This window comes from Gossypium hirsutum, chromosome A01, assembly GCF_007990345.1.
Source record: "Gossypium hirsutum isolate 1008001.06 chromosome A01, Gossypium_hirsutum_v2.1, whole genome shotgun sequence".
Taxonomy (NCBI): Eukaryota; Viridiplantae; Streptophyta; class Magnoliopsida; order Malvales; family Malvaceae; genus Gossypium; species Gossypium hirsutum.
Genome location: NC_053424.1, coordinates 7558447 through 7577407, shown reverse-complemented (window position 1 = coordinate 7577407; position 18961 = coordinate 7558447). Strand labels below are relative to the sequence as shown.

At 33.5% G+C, this 18961-nt stretch overlaps 5 protein-coding genes across 7 annotated transcripts; 3 read left to right on the top strand and 2 right to left on the bottom strand.

The window, feature by feature from the left end:
• Positions 1-1342: 1342 nt before the first annotated feature.
• LOC121204793 (uncharacterized) lies at positions 1343-2126 on the top strand. The gene is made up of 2 exons (XM_041075338.1): positions 1343-1529; positions 1609-2126. Exons 1-2 carry the CDS (start codon positions 1398-1400, stop codon positions 1987-1989), a joined length of 513 nt encoding a protein of 170 aa, XP_040931272.1. The 5' UTR covers positions 1343-1397; the 3' UTR covers positions 1990-2126.
• A 3820-nt stretch (positions 2127-5946) lies between these two features.
• Positions 5947-7104, top strand: LOC107917040 (squamosa promoter-binding protein 1). The gene is made up of 2 exons (XM_016846432.2): positions 5947-6582; positions 6697-7104. The coding sequence occupies exons 1-2, from the start codon at positions 6269-6271 to the stop codon at positions 6929-6931; spliced, it is 549 nt and encodes a 182-aa protein (XP_016701921.1). The 5' UTR covers positions 5947-6268; the 3' UTR covers positions 6932-7104.
• Positions 7105-7121: 17 nt separating this feature from the next.
• Positions 7122-11010, bottom strand: LOC107917039 (probable protein phosphatase 2C 39). 2 transcript variants are annotated; one of them, XM_016846431.2, is made up of 5 exons: positions 10882-11010; positions 10567-10773; positions 7732-8008; positions 7488-7642; positions 7122-7395 (listed from the first exon to the last, which is right to left on the bottom strand). In XM_016846431.2, exons 1-5 carry the CDS (start codon positions 10915-10917, stop codon positions 7180-7182), a joined length of 891 nt encoding a protein of 296 aa, XP_016701920.1. In that variant the 5' UTR covers positions 10918-11010; the 3' UTR covers positions 7122-7179. The 2 variants fall into 2 exon arrangements, with proteins under 2 accessions (XP_016701920.1, XP_016701919.1); XM_016846430.2 differs by having other exon boundaries at positions 10516-10773; positions 10882-11009.
• Positions 11011-12518: 1508 nt separating this feature from the next.
• On the top strand, positions 12519-13413 carry LOC107917606 (uncharacterized). The gene has a single exon (XM_016846927.2). It carries the CDS (start codon positions 12615-12617, stop codon positions 13305-13307), a length of 693 nt encoding a protein of 230 aa, XP_016702416.1. The 5' UTR covers positions 12519-12614; the 3' UTR covers positions 13308-13413.
• Positions 13414-15181: 1768 nt separating this feature from the next.
• LOC107918179 (protein RICE SALT SENSITIVE 3) lies at positions 15182-18207 on the bottom strand. 2 transcript variants are annotated; one of them, XM_041075299.1, is made up of 7 exons: positions 17699-18207; positions 17489-17539; positions 16938-17066; positions 16687-16792; positions 16453-16494; positions 16214-16270; positions 15182-16066 (listed from the first exon to the last, which is right to left on the bottom strand). In XM_041075299.1, exons 1-7 carry the CDS (start codon positions 17827-17829, stop codon positions 15359-15361), a joined length of 1224 nt encoding a protein of 407 aa, XP_040931233.1. In that variant the 5' UTR covers positions 17830-18207; the 3' UTR covers positions 15182-15358. The 2 variants fall into 2 exon arrangements, with proteins under 2 accessions (XP_040931233.1, XP_016703196.1); XM_016847707.2 differs by lacking the exons at positions 17489-17539; positions 17699-18207 and having other exon boundaries at positions 16927-17066.
• Between the last annotated feature and the right edge of the window lie 754 nt (positions 18208-18961).

Here is an 18961-nt window from a genome sequence, read left to right as displayed (position 1 = left end):
AATTTATTAATTTTTCTGCTGATTTCATACCCTTGCCGTCCAGCCCAAATAACGTTTGGGTCTAATTTCCTTTTAAATCCTTTCTCATTAGACTCTTAAGCTATTTAATCATTCTAGCAACTTTTACACCTATTACAATTTAGTCCTTTTCATTTAATTGACTACCCAATCATTAAAATTTCCTAACGAAATTTTAATACGACATTACTAACATTTCATAAATATTTATAAAATTATTTTCGACTTGTTTTTACGAGATAGAGGTCCCGATACCTTGTTTTTATCCAATTTCTTCAATAATTTCTTTTTCTAACTAACCAGTAAATAGGTAAAATTTTTCTATCAATATTTTCATACGATTTTCCTATCATATCAATTTTCATGCAAAAATATTGAAATAAATTTCTCTTTAAATCGGATTTGTGGTTACGAAACCACTGTTTCCGATAACTTTAAATTTAGGCCATTACAACTCAATTTTTTTCTTAAAAAAACATTAAACTTCTTACTACTCGATCTACTTTATTAAACAAAATTATATAATTTAACTAAATTTGAAGTGAAGTTACATTGGACATCAATTTTAAAGCATTGCTTAATAGACGTTAAACTCTTTTTACCATTAAATCCAATGTATGTTAAGTGGGATTCAAATTTATTTTCTTCTAAATTAAAAGTGTATATAGAAAGTTGATTATGAATCTTATGAAGAAATGAATGTTGTTTCTTATGACTTCAAAATGTGATGACCTACAGAGTTCAGTAAATTTGACACATTTTTAAAAAAAAAACCCTAATTAGGAGTTTATTTTTATTTTATTTTATGAAAATTAAATATTAGTTTATCTATATGCTATTGTACAAAATAAAATAGTTAGACAAATTAGGGAACTGTGTTAAAGTTAAATTGTTAGATGTATTATATGTAAAGCAATTGAACAAATTATACCAATAAATTAGTGAAGACCAAGTGTTGAACAATTGAAGGAATTCTGATAAATTCTAAAAGTTGGAAGTAGAGGAATTAAAGTTATAATTAAACCTAAAAGAAGGCAAAGATTATGTTACGGCATGGGCCTCAATAAATCCATAACGAAACTATCAAACCCTAAAGCCTCAATCATGGACCTATAGTTGATGATCTACACTGTCCCCTTAAATAAATACAAGTCACCACCCTAATGGATCAGCATCACCGCTGCTACTAAAACCTTAAAAAAGACGAGTCCCCCTAAAAAATGAGTCATCCCCAGCTTCTCTTCAAAACGACCAAAACGTGTCCTACTCTTCCCACGTGTCACTCTTTTAACACGACAAATTTCCCATTCTTCTTTTTTGACACTTGAGTATAATTAGGAATCCAAAGAGGAGGGTGAAGTGTGTGAAAAATATTAACAATGGAAGCAACGTTTTTGGCCAAGCGAGCTTTGTTCAACATCCCAAAGTTCTTGTCTCAGGGTCCTCCTCCTATCCAATTTGCTAGAAGACTCACCAGGGCTTGCTTATCCTCTGCTTATGAACGTGCTGAAGTATGAATTATGTTTTTTTCTTTTAAACAATAATTTTCATTTTTTTGATGAATTTAAGGAAATGTTTTTTTTTTCTTAGGGAAGTAATGCGGTAGCTGAAGCGGAAGGGTCATCGGCAGATGATGCACCGAGAGACAGTATGTACGAGACAAAACACCCTTCGTTTGTCACCGGAGAAGGGCGGCCTCCAGGTAACGCGACGAGCTTCGCGGCGGATACGGCGAAAGATGGGATAAAGAAGGCAGTGGGGATGGCGGAGAATGTGGGGGATACGGCTAAAAAGACCCTGGATGGAGCTTGGAGAGCAGCTAGAGATGGTGCACAAGGTATTAAAGAACGTGTAGTGAACCAAACCGATGAGGACGACGAGGATGATGATGAGATTGAAGAAGATGTAGCAGTGGATGAAATAAGGAAAGTGGATCAGTTGGTTGATACACAAGAATATAGGAGTATTTAGGAGTCGAAGAAGATGCAAGCTTGAAATTATATGTGGGATGTTTTCGTAGATCATCTCTCACTTTTTAATTCGCTTTGAATGTTTTCGAACGATCATGCAATGCAAAATTAAGTAAAAAAAAAAAAGGTTTTTATTTTTCTTTGGTATTTTGGTATTTGGGTTAGGCCAATTTTGATTTCTGGTTAACTTAAATTAATAATAATTAAATTTGATTTGATAACCATTCAAATTTTCATCAATTCATTAGAATTTACAAAATAAAATGCGAGAATTAATTATTGGATTTATTTTGATTAAAAAGCTAGAATTAGTAATTATGCACAAAATTAATAAAATTGTGAATTCAATTATTTATAACAACAAAATTAATAAAAACGGTTGAAGTGCATGTCTTCATGTAAATAGACTAACTTTTTCAGTTTTTACAAAGTATGATAATTAGCTCTTCAATTATAGATTTTAATTTCATTATTAGAATATATCACTAGCCCCTTGTTGCCCATAAGTTATTGGAGTTGGATAAATATGAAACGATACAATGGTTAAGGTTTTCTTTTTATCATCAATGAGTGAGTTACAACATAATGAGTTACAACATAAGTTAAATCCGTATAGAATTCTTTTTCTTCTAACTATAAAAATAGATGTAGTTGAATCTCCTTTTGTATCATTCCTTTTTTAACATTAAGGAATTTCTCCTCTTCTATCAGTGATTTTTTTCTAAATGTCTCCACATAAAATCTGTGTATTCTTTTTTTTTATTTGCTTTGTGATCGTTCCACAGCTATTATCGACATTTATTATAACAATAGTGGTGGTGGTGGTGAGATTTGTCCATTGAACCCACTTTGAATAATCCTCCTTTTGTTGAATTATTGTTAATGTAATCATAAAAAGTTAATTTTTTTAGGAATTTTAGACCAAGCTTTTGATAAACTTTGATTTTCGACTAACCCAACACTAACCATTCGATATATTTCTTGCTGGAAGTATCCTTGATCCCATTAATAACAAGTAGGACCAAATAATTCGATAGGGTAATTGTTGAATCATACCACATAGTTTCGGCAGCAACAAAAGCTACATAAAGACAATATTTATACTATTGGAAAGGACGGTTTCACTATTTCTTATACGTAATCTTTTGTATAAATGTTGGGGCAGGTGCACACTAAGATAGAATAAAAAATAATTATTAAGGACATTAAACTAGAAATGATATATAATAAAAGTTGTAAGTGAATTATTTTATTTTTTAAAATTATTAAAATATGTGAAATTATAATTTTATTTAATAAAATAATATATATCATAATATTTTTATAAATATTTTAATTAATTATTTTATAGACTTTTTTTAATGCAATTTCATAAATATATTTTTTTCAAATTAATTAATTATTATAATAAATAATAACACCTTCAACGCGTTTTGTCTCTATATCACTGCACAAAGGAAGCAATTCCTTTGCATTGCTGGTGTGCGTTAGAGGGAAAAATGGTGTCAACGTGGTCACCGAAGGCAAACCCTAAATCTAAGCCACAAGATAGATTGGATCTCAAATCAGATCATGCATACTGAAACTGGAAATATATTTGGGTGGACGACGAATCAATCACTACATTTATTCACAAATTAAAACTTGTGATCGGAAACTTAACCATCCTTTTCAGGACAAAACAAAACAACATGAAGGACATTTATCTATTTACTTTTATTATCATTATATAGAAATGGTACTATAACCCATCCTTCTGACAAAATAAAGAAAAATCCTGCAATGTTTGTGGATTTGCATGCATGGGTTGACGAAGCAAACTTGGGAATCTTATACACATATCTATTTTAAAAATAATTTAATTCAGTGCGTTAATATTCACGTGATAAAAAAAATATCAAAGAGAGACTTTGAAAATACATTATTAAAAAAAATAATCACGAATCTGGAAAAAGCATGTTGAGGAAACAGCCAATGAATTGATTTTTATGCCTTTTATGTAATGGACTCCTTGGCTGGGTATTTTTCTAATTAACGTTAGGGTTTATTATTAAGTTGTAAATTTCTTTATGGTAAAATTTTAAGTATAATCATAATTAATCATTATAAAGTACGGTCAGACTAATAATTAGAATATCCAGACAAGATTTAAACCAGAGTAAACTCTAGATTATATAGGGTTTTAATATTCCAATTAAACAAAAACCTCATTATTAACAGTCAAATATTTGTTATTTCAATCTCAATTTTTTATTTTTTAAGTTTCAACCATACAAAATGCTGGGGGATTTTGTTATCTTACTTTTGTTTATATTTTTCAAAAGAAAAAAAAAGTTGTGGAGAAAGAATTACAAAAATTAAGCAAATTATGAAAAACAAAAATCTTGAAATTTCAAAGTAATTGCAAAGCATATGGTTGAGAAAGACCTATAGAGAATAGATGTAGGTGTCTCATCAAACAGCTGTATATCCTTTCTTTACATATTGCTTCTCACATCATAAGTTCCAAACTTTCCTTAAATCCTTATGCATATCTAACTATATTCCTCCATTTGTAGCTTCACTTAAAATTTTTTTTATATAATCGTTATAAATTATGATTATATCTATTTTTTTTTACATAATGTACAGAGAAACAAAGAAGGTAGAGGAAAATGTGAAATTAGGTGGAAGGAAATGGGAAATAGAAACTGAAATTTGATGAGAATAACGTAAATTTCAGTATTTCTTTTTTCTATTCTGAAATTGTGTTTGTGAGTCTAATAATAAGGGGGGAAAAGGGAAAGAATCTAAGAAGATGGAAATGGACCAAAACCTAACTCAAAACTGAGAATGATGGGGCATTTAATGATGTGTGTGTACATATATATACAGTGTTGAAAATTTTGGGGAAAAAATGATGTTGAAATGATAGGGATAGCATTTGAGTTTCATGGAATAAAAGCAATGAAGGAGTGTGTGGGGGAGGTGAAAGGTAGACGATGTAGCTTGGACCATGACCGGAACCAATGATTTAAAAATCGTTTCAAATGTTAAGTCGATTTGTCTTGTGATTACATAATTTCAACTTCTTGTTTATTAGATTGTATAAATATTGAACATGAATATTTTTAAAAAAAAATTACATATAATATAGTAAGTGGGCACATGCATATGTAAACATAAAATGTATGCTTGGTAAAAAAGAAAAATGAGAAAAAAAAAAGAAAAATTATTTTTCTAGTACATAAAAATCGAGAAGAGAAAATATTTTTCCATATTTCTTATTAAGCAAACTTAAAAATTACCAAAGAAAACTAAAGTGTGGAGTTGATAATAATATGCACCAATTCTGCAAGTTTTTGGTTGAACAATTTTATCCTGTACTATATACAGTACAATTGCCATGTGAAAACTTGTGTTATGTCAATGTCACCTATTCAATTTTTTTTTTCATTTTTAGGCATCCATTCCTCCCTCAGATAAAAAAACATACATTTAAGGGTGAGTTTTTTTTTTTTTTTTACATTCATCCAATGTAATGAAATTCAATGATATAAATATTGAAAATAAAAAAGGAACATTGCTTCTTTTTTAAACATCTGGTAAAAGATGACAGAAGTATATATAAAGTTAAGGGATATGGGATAAAGCTTAGGGTACTACTCTGATACACACACCTTGTCCAATTCCAACACCCACAATTGGTTTTTGCTTTACAGTCCATTACAGGATTCATTTCAATGACCCCTTTTGATATGTCTCTCTCAAAGTGTCTGTCATCAACATGGGTTTAAATTTTCTTACATGCTCTACATGTTGTTCTCTTTAACTATATAGATTAAAGCCTTAAACAATTAGAGTGTAACTTTCATCAGTTTTCATTTAAAAATTGACACAATAATGTACCAACACTGAATGACTGAAACCAGTTTGGTCTATAATTGAAAACCACCTTGGGAGAAGCAATAATTGAGTTTTTGTGAGAGATTCATTAATAGCAAAAAATTTATGCCTGAAAAAAAAATTCTACTATTAATTGCATATCTAAAGAATCCAAATTCCCAGCTGCTTCTTTTTTGAACTTCCAATCATTCACCAGAAAACAACTACACTGACACAAGCATACAAAGGAGAAAATGTTGCTTGTGGTCCTCAACCCCCCCCCCCCTTTCTTTTCCTTCTTTCCTCAATATTTTGCTCACAGTATTTCATCAGCACTCCATTATATATATCTCTTTCTTCTGCTGCGGCAACGGAAGCTATAGGTTTCAGAAGAACGAGTGGTTTTGAAAGCAAATATGAATAAGGATTTCATGGCTGAAGATGTTGACAATGACATGGAGGAAGAAGGAGGAGGAGAAGAAGAAGAAGAGGGTGCTGTTTATCATGGTGTTCAAGATGATGAGAAGAAGAAGAAAGCATCTGGAAGGAGAGGGTCTAGTGGTGGTGTTGGTGGGGTGTTGCCACCTTCTTGTCAAGTGGAAAAATGTGGGGTCGATTTATCGGTGGCCAAGAGATACCACCGGCGCCATAAGGTGTGTGAGATTCATGCTAAGGCGCCGATTGTGGTTGTTGCTGGGATCAGGCAACGATTCTGTCAGCAATGCAGCAGGTTTTTGTTCTATCATTTGATTATATTGCCTTAGTTCTAATTACTTGACCTACAAGTCAACCAGTTTGAACAGTTGTTCAGCATGGTATCAGCTTTGATGGTATGGTTTCACAGGTTCCATGAGCTATCAGAGTTTGATGAAGCAAAAAGGAGCTGCCGTAGTCGTTTGGCCGGACACAACGAACGGCGTAGGAAGAGCTCAGCCGAATCATCCGCAGAAGGTTCAAGTCGCAAGGGAACAAGTCCACAGTTAAAAGAGGGTCATTGCAGGCAGGTTGATGATCAAAGAGCCAGAGTTCCAATAACAATCCCTGGAAATTCCTCTTTTAAATGTTCCCATATCAGATAGGGAGCTTAAGCACCAACGCTCCCTCTCTTCTGTCATCCAATGGCTCAAGACTTGCACTATGTAGTAGTTACTTACAATACTATAATGGAGGATTTAATAACAATGGCTTGTACTGGACTCTATGCTTTCTGTACTGATAACCCTTCTATCTATGGAGTTCTCTATTGTATCAATGGTGAACACAACAATCTGTAGGATACATCTGAATCTTCATTTAGTTCATTTAAATAGCTTCAGTACATTTTTGGTTATGTATGAGAAAGCTTCTGATATGACAAAATATGCATAACAAAGTGTGCTTGCACATTATTTGAAAAGCCAATGCCACTATAAAATGTTACAACAATGCAGGAAATGTCATCCGTACTGTTCCTCATAACAGCTTCATCGGTTAGGAGCTTTGCTGCGGACCAAGCATCCTTAACGTTCCTGATAGCATCGACCGCTTCTTGGTTCGTCATGACCTGCAATCAGTTTGAAGGAAATAATGCAAACAGTTCTGCAATATGCAGTTTCAACAAAAGATAAGTAACATTTAGACAAGGCAATTGTCAACCTTCCATAAACCATCACTTGCCAATATTAGTAATTCTGTGTCATCGTCGATTATTTCGACGGTGACATCCGGCTCGGAACTAAGATGTTCCTTTAAGCTCTTGTCACCGAATGCCCTCGCCACCGCCAACTGCCCATCAACGCGTGCAACATCCCCTGCAATGATTAGCAAAACTTGCAGCTTGTTATATTGTGATCGAACTGTTAATGCGGTTTTTTATTAAATGATCGTTGGAACTCATTACCTGGAAAGTTCGACACAAAACCACCTCGATTTTCAATGCTTTCCTTTTCTGTAGTGGGCTCATGATCAACTGAGAGCTGTTTAGCCTCACCATTCTTGCAGATAACAGCCCGAGAATCATCCACGTTCACTATTACTAGCTTCTGGCCGTTGATTAATATTGCTGTGACTGCAGTTGAACCCCCTTGGCCTAAATCAACTGCTTTCTCCAATATGTCCTGATCTGTTATTCGATATCCTTTCCTTATTGCATTCTCCGGTTCGATCCAAAAGTCAGGCTGCTTGTAACACAAGGAACAAAATTTAAGACTATGTGTTAGGATCGTCCCGAATAAGCAACGAACAAGTAAAAATAGTAGAAGAAATTGAGAAGATGAACACACAAATTTAACGTGGAAAAACCCCTCAAAAGAGGATAAAAAACCACGGGCAAAGATAATTTTACTATAATGGCAAAAGAATGAAGAGTACAAAAGATGGAGATAAAAACTAAACCCCGAAAACCCGAAAAACAAAGAACCCTCAAACGTAAACACAAAATTCTCTGAATGTGTTATGAGTTCTAATCTAATGGGTGTCTCTTAATTCTAAGATTGTAAAGGAGCCTATTTATAGGCTAAATTAGTAAGTCAAATAAACTATACTAATAAATGCTAAATATATTATACTAATAAATACTAAATCTTCTAGAAATAAAATATATTTTTGTTTAACTTGACTTGCAAGCAATCTCTTAGAATTTGGGTCACACAATTCTAACAATCTCCACCTTGACACAAATTCTTTCAATGCCATCTTTGCCAAAACCCGCCACGGGCCTATCTTGAACTATGCAAGGAATTAACTGAGTCGAATCTATGCTTAGAAGCTGGAAGATTTCTAGCCTTCGACTTGTGCACTGCCAAATCAAAACTAACCCGGGTCTGATTTTCACGAATACAGTGCCCTAACTTTTCAAAACCTGCATCCAAAAGAGAACCTCTCTTCAACGAAACAGTCATACCTTTTTCCCTCCTATGACCAAGTTGCCTCCGCTTCAAATGAGTTGACTTTGACTCCGTAACGGATGAGGGACGTCCGATTTCACCGGTCACTGTAGAACCTTCCAGAATATAAAGACTGCCGGTTCTTTTACCTTTTAACAAAACGAGAGCTCCACGAGATACTTTAATATCGCTCGACTCGATGTTGATTCTGCATCCTTTCAAGTCTAAAATACTCAAGGAGATGAGATTCTTTCGTAAATCAGGTACATACCTGACATCTGAGAGTGTCCTAATCGTCCCATCGTGTATCCTAATTTTAACAGTACCAATACCGATTATTTTACTATATGAATCGTTTCCCATGTGCACAACTCCACCTTCAACTGAACTGTATGTGGAGAACCATTCTCTATTAGGACACATGTGGAAAGAACATCCTGAATCTAGGATCCACTCAGACGTAAGCTTGGAATTATCGCTCGTTGACACTAACAAGAAATCATCATCGCCTTCATCGACCAAATTAGCACCAGCTACATCTTCCTCGTTACTCTCAGCAGCTTTTTTATTTCGCAGTTTATAACAATCTGCTTTGACGTGACCTAACTTTTTACAATAGCGACACCTTTTGTCTCGTTTCTTTGATGCTACCAAAACTGAAGCTTGCCTATCTGCTTTGCTATTCAAACCAAACTCATTGTCGAGTTTGTCTCTACTCAACAAATGACCCTTCACATCTTCGAACAAGAGTTTGTCTCTGCCATAAATCAGGGTTTCCCTGAAAGACTTGTATGAAGAGGGTAAAGAGCATAATAACAGCATAGCTTGATCTTCATCGTCAATATGAACCTCAACGTTCTTTAAATCATTTAAAAGAGTGATGAATTGACTGATGTGATCTTTAAGAAGCTCACCTTCGTTCATGCGAAACGTAAATAGACGTTGTTTCAACACTAAACGGTTAGCCAGAGACTTAGTCGCATAAAGAGTTTCTAACCTTTTCCACAAGGCGAATGAGGTCTTCTCCATCAATACCTCCTGCAATACTGTATTCGCGAGGCACAACTGGATTGCAGACAAGGCCTTTTCATCAAGCTCTTCCCATTCTGTTTGATTTAGATTCTCAGGCTTTTTCCCTGTAACAACCTTTTTCAAGCCATTTTGAACTAGAATTGCCATCATCCGAACTTGCCACAGATTGAAATTTGTCTCACCATCGAACTTCTCAATTTCAAACCTTGTTGCTGCCATCTCTGAACGGGCTGATCTATGAAAGTTAAACTAGCTCTGATACCACTTGTTAGGATCGTCCCGAATAAGCAACGAACAAGTAAAAATAGTAGAAGAAATTGAGAAGATGAACACACAAATTTAACGTGGAAAAACCCCTCAAAAGAGGATAAAAAACCACGGGCAAAGATAATTTTACTATAATGGCAAAAGAATGAAGAGTACAAAAGATGGAGATAAAAACTAAACCCCAAAAACCCGAAAAACAAAGAACCCTCAAACGTAAACACAAAATTCTCTGAATGTGTTATGAGTTCTAATCTAATGGGTGTCTCTTAATTCTAAGATTGTAAAGGAGCCTATTTATAGGCTAAATTAGTAAGTCAAATAAACTATACTAATAAATGCTAAATATATTATACTAATAAATACTAAATCTTCTAGAAAGAAAATATATTTTTGTTTAACTTGACTTGTAAGCAATCTCTTAGAATTTGGGTCACACAATTCTAACACTATGATACACCAATTTACACATTGATGCTTTCAAAAGATTTGATATTAATTACCTCGTTTAAGATATTATCAAACAAATGTGACTTCAAATAATCAGGAATTACTTGGCTTAGATGACCATCAAATATAGCAAACAAACCAAGCTCGCTATCACCAACATGCTTAAACTCTGCAACAACATAGTCTTCCATGGGATGAAGGGATTTCCCTTCCACTAGATGATAACCATGTTTTATGTTCTTTGACGCCGTACTTTTCCCTTTCCCAGATTCAGCTGTGGAACCTAAGCCAACTTTTTCTTGTACTTTTTCCTGCAGTAAATCGGTATATGCAGCTGAGTAAATAGTAAAGATAAAGAACAGAGATGTTAGTGATACTAAGATATACAATGGCATAGCAAAGAAAATAGAGCTGCATACCTTCATCTTATGGAGGATTTCTCTCCCTGAAGCCATAGCTTTCTAAAAGGAAAAGAGCTTGTACGTATATATATATATAGTGCTAAAGGGAAGGGAGGAAAGTAGAACAAAACCTGGGATAAAGACAGGAAAGAAGCTGATGAGGAAGCAAAGGAGATAGTTGTGTAATTAAAAGATGGAGACAGGTGTTGGTTGAAGTAGATCAACTGTTGACACGCTGCGTTCCATGAATGTTCTACGAGACGTATGTATATATATGTTCATGCAATCTTCTTTTATGTAATTGAAATGGGCTTGTTTTTCTACCTAAATGGAAAAAGAATCCAATAGACTATTTGGCAAAGCCTTAATATGAGTTCAAAACATTAAACTCGGACCAAAATAAGCCCATGGCATGCTTCTGCCTAGTCAAAAAGTTTAGCTCAAGAGTCAGCTAAACCCACTCCTCTAAATCTATGGACCAACAACCATCTACATAGTCTTTAAAGATCTAAGAGTATCAACAAAGGGAACACAAAAGAATTCAGGAAATGGGGTTGCTTGGTTGTGGGGGCAATAAAGTAGAGACCAAGCTTAGGCTGAATGCTGTTGGTCCCAAAGGCATGATGACCTCAAATGGACCCCAAAAGTTCCCCTAAAGAAACCCAAATGGGAGACAAAGGAAATTCTTTAAGGAGCTCTTTGTTTTATCCTCATTTCTAGGAGTGATCCAAAGTGTTTGATGAAATTAAAAAAATTAAAAAATACTAAGTTTCTTTTGAAAAAAATCTAAGTAGTCCCTACTTAGCCTTTGGTTTCACAAACACAAAGAAAGTTTTGCTTTGTTGATCCCATCATAACCATGGTCTTGAGAGAGCCTAAACAATCAAATTAGTACTTATTAGATTAACTTAAAACAATTTTTTAGCAATTTGTGTGGGGGGAATTGAGTAGCCAATAACTCAATGTTCCTCCTCTCTATAGTCTAAAAAGCTCTATTTTTTGCTTTATATGGAAGAGTATTTTTGGGAGGCTGTGTCAACTCTTAAAAAACAAAAGCAAGTTGATGAATAAAGGCTAAAGAGAATGCCACCCAATTTGCTCATACTTTGATATCATATAAGCAAAATGGCTATAAATTTTAATATGTTTGACCCAATATCCACCTAAATATTGCCATCAGTTTCTTGCATTTGCTTGTAAGGTATATCGAAGCAATGAATTTGGTTACAATACATATACATATATATATTAAAATACATTGCTTTAACACAAATACAGTCTCAGCTCAACTGATAAGGATAGGATGAGATTTGGGTTTCAATCCTTGATATATTATTTTGGGAGACAAGTTTATACGATTCATTAGATCAAGGTCGTTGAGATCATTTTACGAGATCTTAAGCTTTGGTCAAAGATGACAGAAAAAAGGGATTAGTTTGAATCATTTAAGACCCACATTTAGGAAAATCCAACATTGAACAATATTATTACAACACTAAGCTCTCCCCATGTGATAGGGTTAAGCTTGAGTTGGCAAGAATGACTTCATGATTTACACCAACAAAAAAGAAACTCATAAGAATCACCCAACAAGGGGCCCCATAGCAGCCCCCATCTTGACATAACACATGATTCTCTCAGCTTGTTCCTAGCTATCATAGTACGATCAATACCATCAACTTAGTTTAAATATAAGTACACCCTCAAAGTTTCAACACTAAAAGAGAAATTAGTATAATTGAAGTTCTTCCATGGAAACAGATCGTAGGAAAAGGTCTAGTTCTGGTGAGATATTCTCCTTCCCTAGCACCCCGAACCAAGATCTCGATTCGGAGTTCGAATTCGGGTGTTTTACCCCGGATTCACCTTCTCAAGATCCATGTAGAACCTCACCAGCTGATCATCTTTTCTTCAATGGTCGACTCTTGCCACATGCCTTTCCTTTACAACCTGGAACAACGATTGCAGGCAGTTGTTCTCGTGGGACAAGCAGAACAAGCAGCATCAACAGCAAGGATTCATTGATGTCTTCGAGAAGTAACAGCACCAACAGCAGAAGCAGTTGCAGCAGTGCAAGGACAAGCTCGAGTGACAATTCGGAGAGGAGGTTGTTGTACCATAGCAAAATCCATGCATGTAATAAAGCAAGCAAAATGGTAACAGCTCAGCTGTATGGGGATTCTCAGAGATGGCAGTACATTACACAAGTGCCTGTTCTGAAACGTGAGATATCGAGGAGGAAAAATAGTGGGGTTGAAGGGAAAGAAGCCTTGAGAGCCAAGAAACAAGGTGAGCATCATCAAAAAAGTAGTAGCAGTAGGGGAAGATCGGGGCCTTGCCTGAAGTTTTTCAGGCTATTTTTGTTTGCCTGCAGAGTGTGTCATGCCATGGAACCTTCCAGGAAACAAGATGTGATGCATGGCAATTTGAGAAATACTGTATAATTTTTTATGAATGCATATTATCCTCTTTATATATATATATATATATCCAAACTTTGTCTTGTCGACTTGTGTTGGTTTTCTGCTATGAACACCATCTTGTTTGTAATTTTGACACTATTTCCTGCAAACTTGAAACAAAAAGAAATACTTTCAAGATATTGATCTTTCCGGTTTCTCCAAGATTTTGGTAATCGTTAAAATTTTGTTAAAATTCATTACAAGATCCTAGGAACAGGCCTGCAGCAACTGATGTTTTGTTTTTGTTGTTAAAAACAAGATTGGGGAACACCAAAAGTGACCTGTTTCTTGATGAAAGCATTCATTATACACAAATATATATATATGCCACCAATCTGTTCCAGCATAAGTAGACTCTTATAAGCCTAATTAGCAGAAAGAGAATTGAAGGATGTAGATAGGCCTTAATCTTTTAGTTCCAGTCCAACTATGCAGGGCAGATTGAGCCGGTTGGACTTGGATTTCAACTACATGAAAAAACATGTTTGTTTCTTTTTGTTGCTTGTAAAACAAATGTGTTTTATGTTTCATTCTCCTTTTGTAAGAAATAAAACACTTATTTGCATAGTGATACATGTAAAAAATTTATATTAATTTCCTTTCTTTTCTTCCTCTATTATAGTTTATTATTCTGATAAAGAAGGTGAATGGATATGGATTCAAGTTTCATGCAGGGTGCAAGTCAACAATCAGAACTTCCATTGTTTAGACAAAATCATGAAGATCTTCAATGTTTTGTTGGGAAGAATCTCAAGCTTGGAATTGAAGTAACCATTGACTAGGATAACATTGTTTGAAATTGACTTTGCCTTGGATCCATGAAAAATATCTATCTCCCTAGAGTGAACTTTAAACTTGAATGTAACTAAATTATTTGATTAATGGCTCTTTCTAAAATTTTATAAAAGCTTGTAAACTTACATTTATAATGGTTATTCCAGAAAATAAACTTATTTATCAATTTTGTAGGCATTCATTACATAACATACACATATTAAATTAATATTTAGCATTGAGAAATGGATTTGATTTAGGGTTTTAATATTTATTGCCAACTTAAAATTAGAGTTAATCATTAGGGTTAGAGTTTTGTGCTTTCATTTTCTGTTTGTTTAAAATAAGAATAAAAAAATTAATTTGATATTCACGAACGTATTAGATTATTCAAAAAAAAAAACATTTTCTTTACCGTTGAATTTAAAAAAGGTTAAAGATTTAGGGTTTAAGGTATAAATTATAAATTTGCCATCTCATTTATATTAATTGTAAAAGATAAATATAATTTATATATTTAAATTAAATTTTAAATTTTTTTTTGTTTATTATTTAAAAGTATTTAAAATTTACATTTTATATATCACAAACATTAATCATAGATTATTGTAAATTATTTTATTATGTTTATACTATAATCTAATAATAATAATAATAATAATAATTTGGCATAATTGTAATGATAATAACACATGAAAACAAGAATACTTCACATTTGAGTCAACTGTAATTTTTATTATAATCTAAACTTATTTATATTTCATATATCATAATATTAATAAATTTAAGTTTATATGTTACATGTATTTCATATAACATAACATTAATTATTTGATAAATTATATAAATATTACTTTTTCAAAAACACATTAAAAATTATTAACCAATCCACAATCTTGATTTAGTTTCATCTTCTTATATTCTTATATTGATTTAGTTTCATCAATCCATTAATATTTTAATTTTTTTTTAAATTTTTCGTGATTATCTCTAAATAATGTTAATCTTCAAGATTAAACTTATATTTTCCGCTTCGGGGTGCAGTATTTAAAAATAAGAATAAAAGCTTGGGGATAATAAACTACAAAAGATTAGAGAGTTTGATTTTTAATGGATCAAAGAGACGAATTCAAAAAGAACATAAAAGCAAAACACAGCAATTCAGCAACTAAACGAGCACAAATCCTTTTTTTTTTGCGTAAATACAAAATGTCACCCCCTACTCTCCCCTCCCCTCTACTACATCCCTAACCCAAACTTCATTTCAAGAAGGTATCCATTGCATCCGCATACATCCCCGCGTCCGCCTGTTGCTGCTGCTGCTGATCTAACAACGCCGAAGATGAAGATGTCGCCATTCTTGCTGGCAATGTAAAGCTCCTCTTGAACTTGTTTTCCATCTTTCTTATATTCTCTGGATGACTATCCAAGCTCAAGAACTCAGTAGGGTTAGCATCGGTGTCCGAGTTTTGATTAGAATCTTTTCCTTCGACCATGAGGGGATGGTGGTTCGGGTCCTGTTTGTTTCCCAAGCTCTCCGGGTTAACTAAAAGCTTGGCGTCTTCATTCCGTCCAGTGAGAGCGTTGAAGAAAGTCAAGCCGTTAGGCCATTTGATGTCGTTTTCGTGTTCGCTCATCACATCTTCCATTCTGGTTTCGGATGAATGAGGCATGAGAAACATGTTGGTCTCGTCTTTCGCCTGTGGGAATCCGAGTCTAGCTGGGTTCTGATAATTAGGTGAAGCAACCATCGGAGTTGCCAGTGGAAGCGGTCTCTGGTTCCAACCAAAGACCGCAGGGGAAGGAGGAGGCCAGGTTGGAATGGCAGACTGCTTCGAAGGAACCGTGGTCGACGAAGAACCGTTTCTGTTCGACGAAAACATCTGAGAGAGATAAAAACTGGATTGATAGCCAAGAGATTCAAAGGTATGCCTCATTCTGAGCACAAAATGGAGATCTTCAGGTATCTGAGGATACATATATACAGCATATACATATACATGAGATCAACGCATTATGCATTTCAGCCATAATCACTAACGGAAGACCTGATTTCGATCTCGAAAATCACCCGAAAAATAAACAAGTTTATTTACTAAAATTTGATGACTCACAATCTTGCAGGAACCCAACTGGAGAAGTCCATGGCCAGCTTGAATCACAGCTATTGTCTGTTGAATAGAAAATTAAGAAAAACCACCAAAGTCTCAATCACTATACAAATTAGACAAGAACATATGTCGCTAGGACTTCATTTTTCCATGGAAATCTTGGACCGAGTTCGAGTCAGATAGACAAAAACAAATCAGCAAAAGACTAACAACAGTGAAGAAAAAGGTGTTACTGTGCTGACCTGAATCCCTGAGTCAAATTGATCAGTCCATTCAGGAGGAAGCTGCAAAATAAATAACAACAAAAGGGGGAAGGTTACCAACTTACCATCAAATCATAAATATACAGAGCATTTAACCATATAGTATAATTGCCATACACCAACTTTCCCATTGACAGATACTTCAAGAAAAAAAACGATTTAAACCCCAAAAAATCAATGGGGGAAGATATAAAGGTGGGGTATATAACATACTGCGTCAAAAGAACTCTGCCAATAATTGGATACATTGGGTTCACATTCTGTTGGTTCTTTGAATACCCATTTATGGCACTTATCTGATGCAACTTTTCCCATTAACCTGTTCATAAAATCATATTTTCAACCAATCAAAAAGCACACACCAAGAGAAGGGGAATTTTTTTTTCCAGTTTGTTTTTCTTTTTATTTATTTATTTTCAAGTCTAAATCTGTTTAAAATTTAATAGCACCTACCCAGTACCCACCCTTCTCCGTAATTATATAATTGAATGGATAATTTGCTGAAAGCTTTTTTCACTGGATCTTCTCCATCAATCTCTTCCAAATAATCTGTAACTCTACCACGACAGAATCCATCTTCCCACATCAACATCCTTCACCAGGAAAAAAACAAAAACAAGGGGGTAAAAATCAAATTTTACCACAAAACCAGACATGAATTTGTTGAATTTAGAAGTGAAAGTACCTCAAAATCATAAATTAACAAAAACCCATTTCATAAAATCAATTACTGAGTTCAAATTTCACCCCATTTCACATTAATCAAATTTCCCCTGTTTTCTCCCCTGTTTCTACAAGGAAACATGTAATGCCTAACTTTTATACTGATAAAATGCAAAGAAGTTTGAAAGGAAAATGAAGAAATGAAAAAAAAATAAAAGCGAAAGTATTCTTAATATTCAGAAGTTTGTAGCACTTTAAACTATTAGTTCATTTTTTCCCTCTGTTTTCTCAGGAACCAAACAAACACAAAAAAAAAATCCAAAAAGAAAAGAAAAACCCCAGCCATACTTACAAGCTGCCACTATCGTCTCCAACTTTACAACCATTAGCACCCCTCAGTCTCCTGCGCCAAAACAAAGAAACCCAATTTAATAAAACAGCTGGAAAAAAAACTTGAAGAATAAAAGATGAAATCTTTAGCAAGTGAAATAAGCAGCTGAGAGCACATAAATACAAAGAAAGTTTTTGATAGACAAGAAAAGGAAGAAGAAGAAGAAGATACAGGCGAGGACGGATGGTCCAGAAAACAGAGTAAGTCCAGTCTGAGTTGAGACAGACGCTTCTAAGTGCCTCATGAAGGGCCATCATCCCAACAGCTTCTTTGCTCCTATCTGCTGAACCTGAGCCCACCATCTCTCTCCCTCCCCCTCTCTCTCTCTCTCTCTTCCCTCTATCTCTCTCTATATATACATACAAGTGTTTATATATTTATATGTAAGAAAAGATGGGTTCTTTTCTTTTTAATTTTGGCTCCCAAAGCAAGCAACTTTCTTTGATACACTGCTGTCTGCTGCTGCCTTTGACACTTCTCTTTGGTTATAAAACTTTGGGTAAGCTCAAGCTGGCCTTTACCCTTATTTTATTTTGAGTGTACCTTCTTTTTCATTCTATCTCTCTGTTTTTGTCCTTCTCTCCTTCTCTCTGTCTCCATCCTTTATCTTTACCACTAAACTAAATAAGCTTGGGAGTGCTTGTTATGGTGAGGTAGCCTACTTTTTTTACATTTTGTTTGTTGGGTTTTTTAAAGTCATTATCTTTATATTTTTATTTTTTTTAATCATGTAAATATAAATTTTAGCATATAGAAATATTGAGTTTTTAAATTAGATATAATAATAAATGAAGTCTTAATTCATATTTATTTTTATTTTTATTTTTATTTAAGTTTCACTATAAAATTTACAGCTATTAATTCGTTAAATTATAGATTATGTTCCATAATAATATTACAAGAATATAAAATTATGGGTAAAATGTGATATTATCTAACTTGATTCATTTAATTGGAATATAAAATTCAATTGTTTAATTAATACAATGTAAGATTTTGTAGAATTACATTTTACTCAATAGTCTTTATTATAAAATTTGCTTTTTAAAAGAAGTATAGTTTCTTTAATAATTTTTAGTCTCAATTTCCATAAAATTATAATTTCTTACTTTTTTTTATTACAACTTATATATTAATAAGTAAACATGTTGAGTTGAAATAAATTTATAAATCATAATTATAATAATTCATTAAAAATGATTGCAACATCAATCACAATTGTAGTTATAACCATAATTAATATATTGATAAATAAATTATTAAATAAAATATAATGATTATAATTGTAACATATAGTATCTATTTGTTCACTAATAATTTTTAATTAATCTTAAACTTTGATTTAAGAAAAAAGCCTAAATTGATTAAAATAATAAAAACGAATGACAAATTCATCCAAAATTTAAGATTTCGCTCATAATTTGAAATTACTTA

What these genes read in the sequence shown, in the direction of transcription:
- LOC121204793 (XM_041075338.1), top strand. Translation starts at nt 1,398, where the DNA reads ATGGAAGCAACGTTTTTGGCCAAGCGAGCTTTGTTCAACATCCCAAAG. An exon ending in CTGCTTATGAACGTGCTGAA is followed by an intron (nt 1,530 to 1,608) that starts GTATGAATTATG and finishes TTTTTTTCTTAG; the next exon opens with GGAAGTAATGCGGTAGCTGA.
- LOC107917039 (XM_016846430.2), bottom strand. Translation starts at nt 10,917, where the DNA reads ATGGCTTCAGGGAGAGAAATCCTCCATAAGATGAAG. An exon ending in TTTTGTGTCGAACTTTCCAG is followed by an intron (nt 7,643 to 7,731) that starts GTAATGAGTTCC and finishes TAATCATTGCAG; the next exon opens with GGGATGTTGCACGCGTTGAT. An exon ending in CAAGTGATGGTTTATGGAAG is followed by an intron (nt 7,396 to 7,487) that starts GTTGACAATTGC and finishes AACTGATTGCAG; the next exon opens with GTCATGACGAACCAAGAAGC.
- LOC107917606 (XM_016846927.2), top strand. Translation starts at nt 12,615, where the DNA reads ATGGAAACAGATCGTAGGAAAAGGTCTAGTTCTGGTGAGATATTCTCC.
- LOC107917040 (XM_016846432.2), top strand. Translation starts at nt 6,269, where the DNA reads ATGAATAAGGATTTCATGGCTGAAGATGTTGACAATGACATGGAGGAA. An exon ending in TTCTGTCAGCAATGCAGCAG is followed by an intron (nt 6,583 to 6,696) that starts GTTTTTGTTCTA and finishes ATGGTTTCACAG; the next exon opens with GTTCCATGAGCTATCAGAGT.
- LOC107918179 (XM_041075299.1), bottom strand. Translation starts at nt 17,829, where the DNA reads ATGGTGGGCTCAGGTTCAGCAGATAGGAGCAAAGAAGCTGTTGGGATG. An exon ending in TTATATAATTACGGAGAAGG is followed by an intron (nt 16,793 to 16,937) that starts GTGGGTACTGGG and finishes TTTTATGAACAG; the next exon opens with GTTAATGGGAAAAGTTGCAT. An exon ending in AGTTGGGTTCCTGCAAGATT is followed by an intron (nt 16,067 to 16,213) that starts GTGAGTCATCAA and finishes ATGTATCCTCAG; the next exon opens with ATACCTGAAGATCTCCATTT.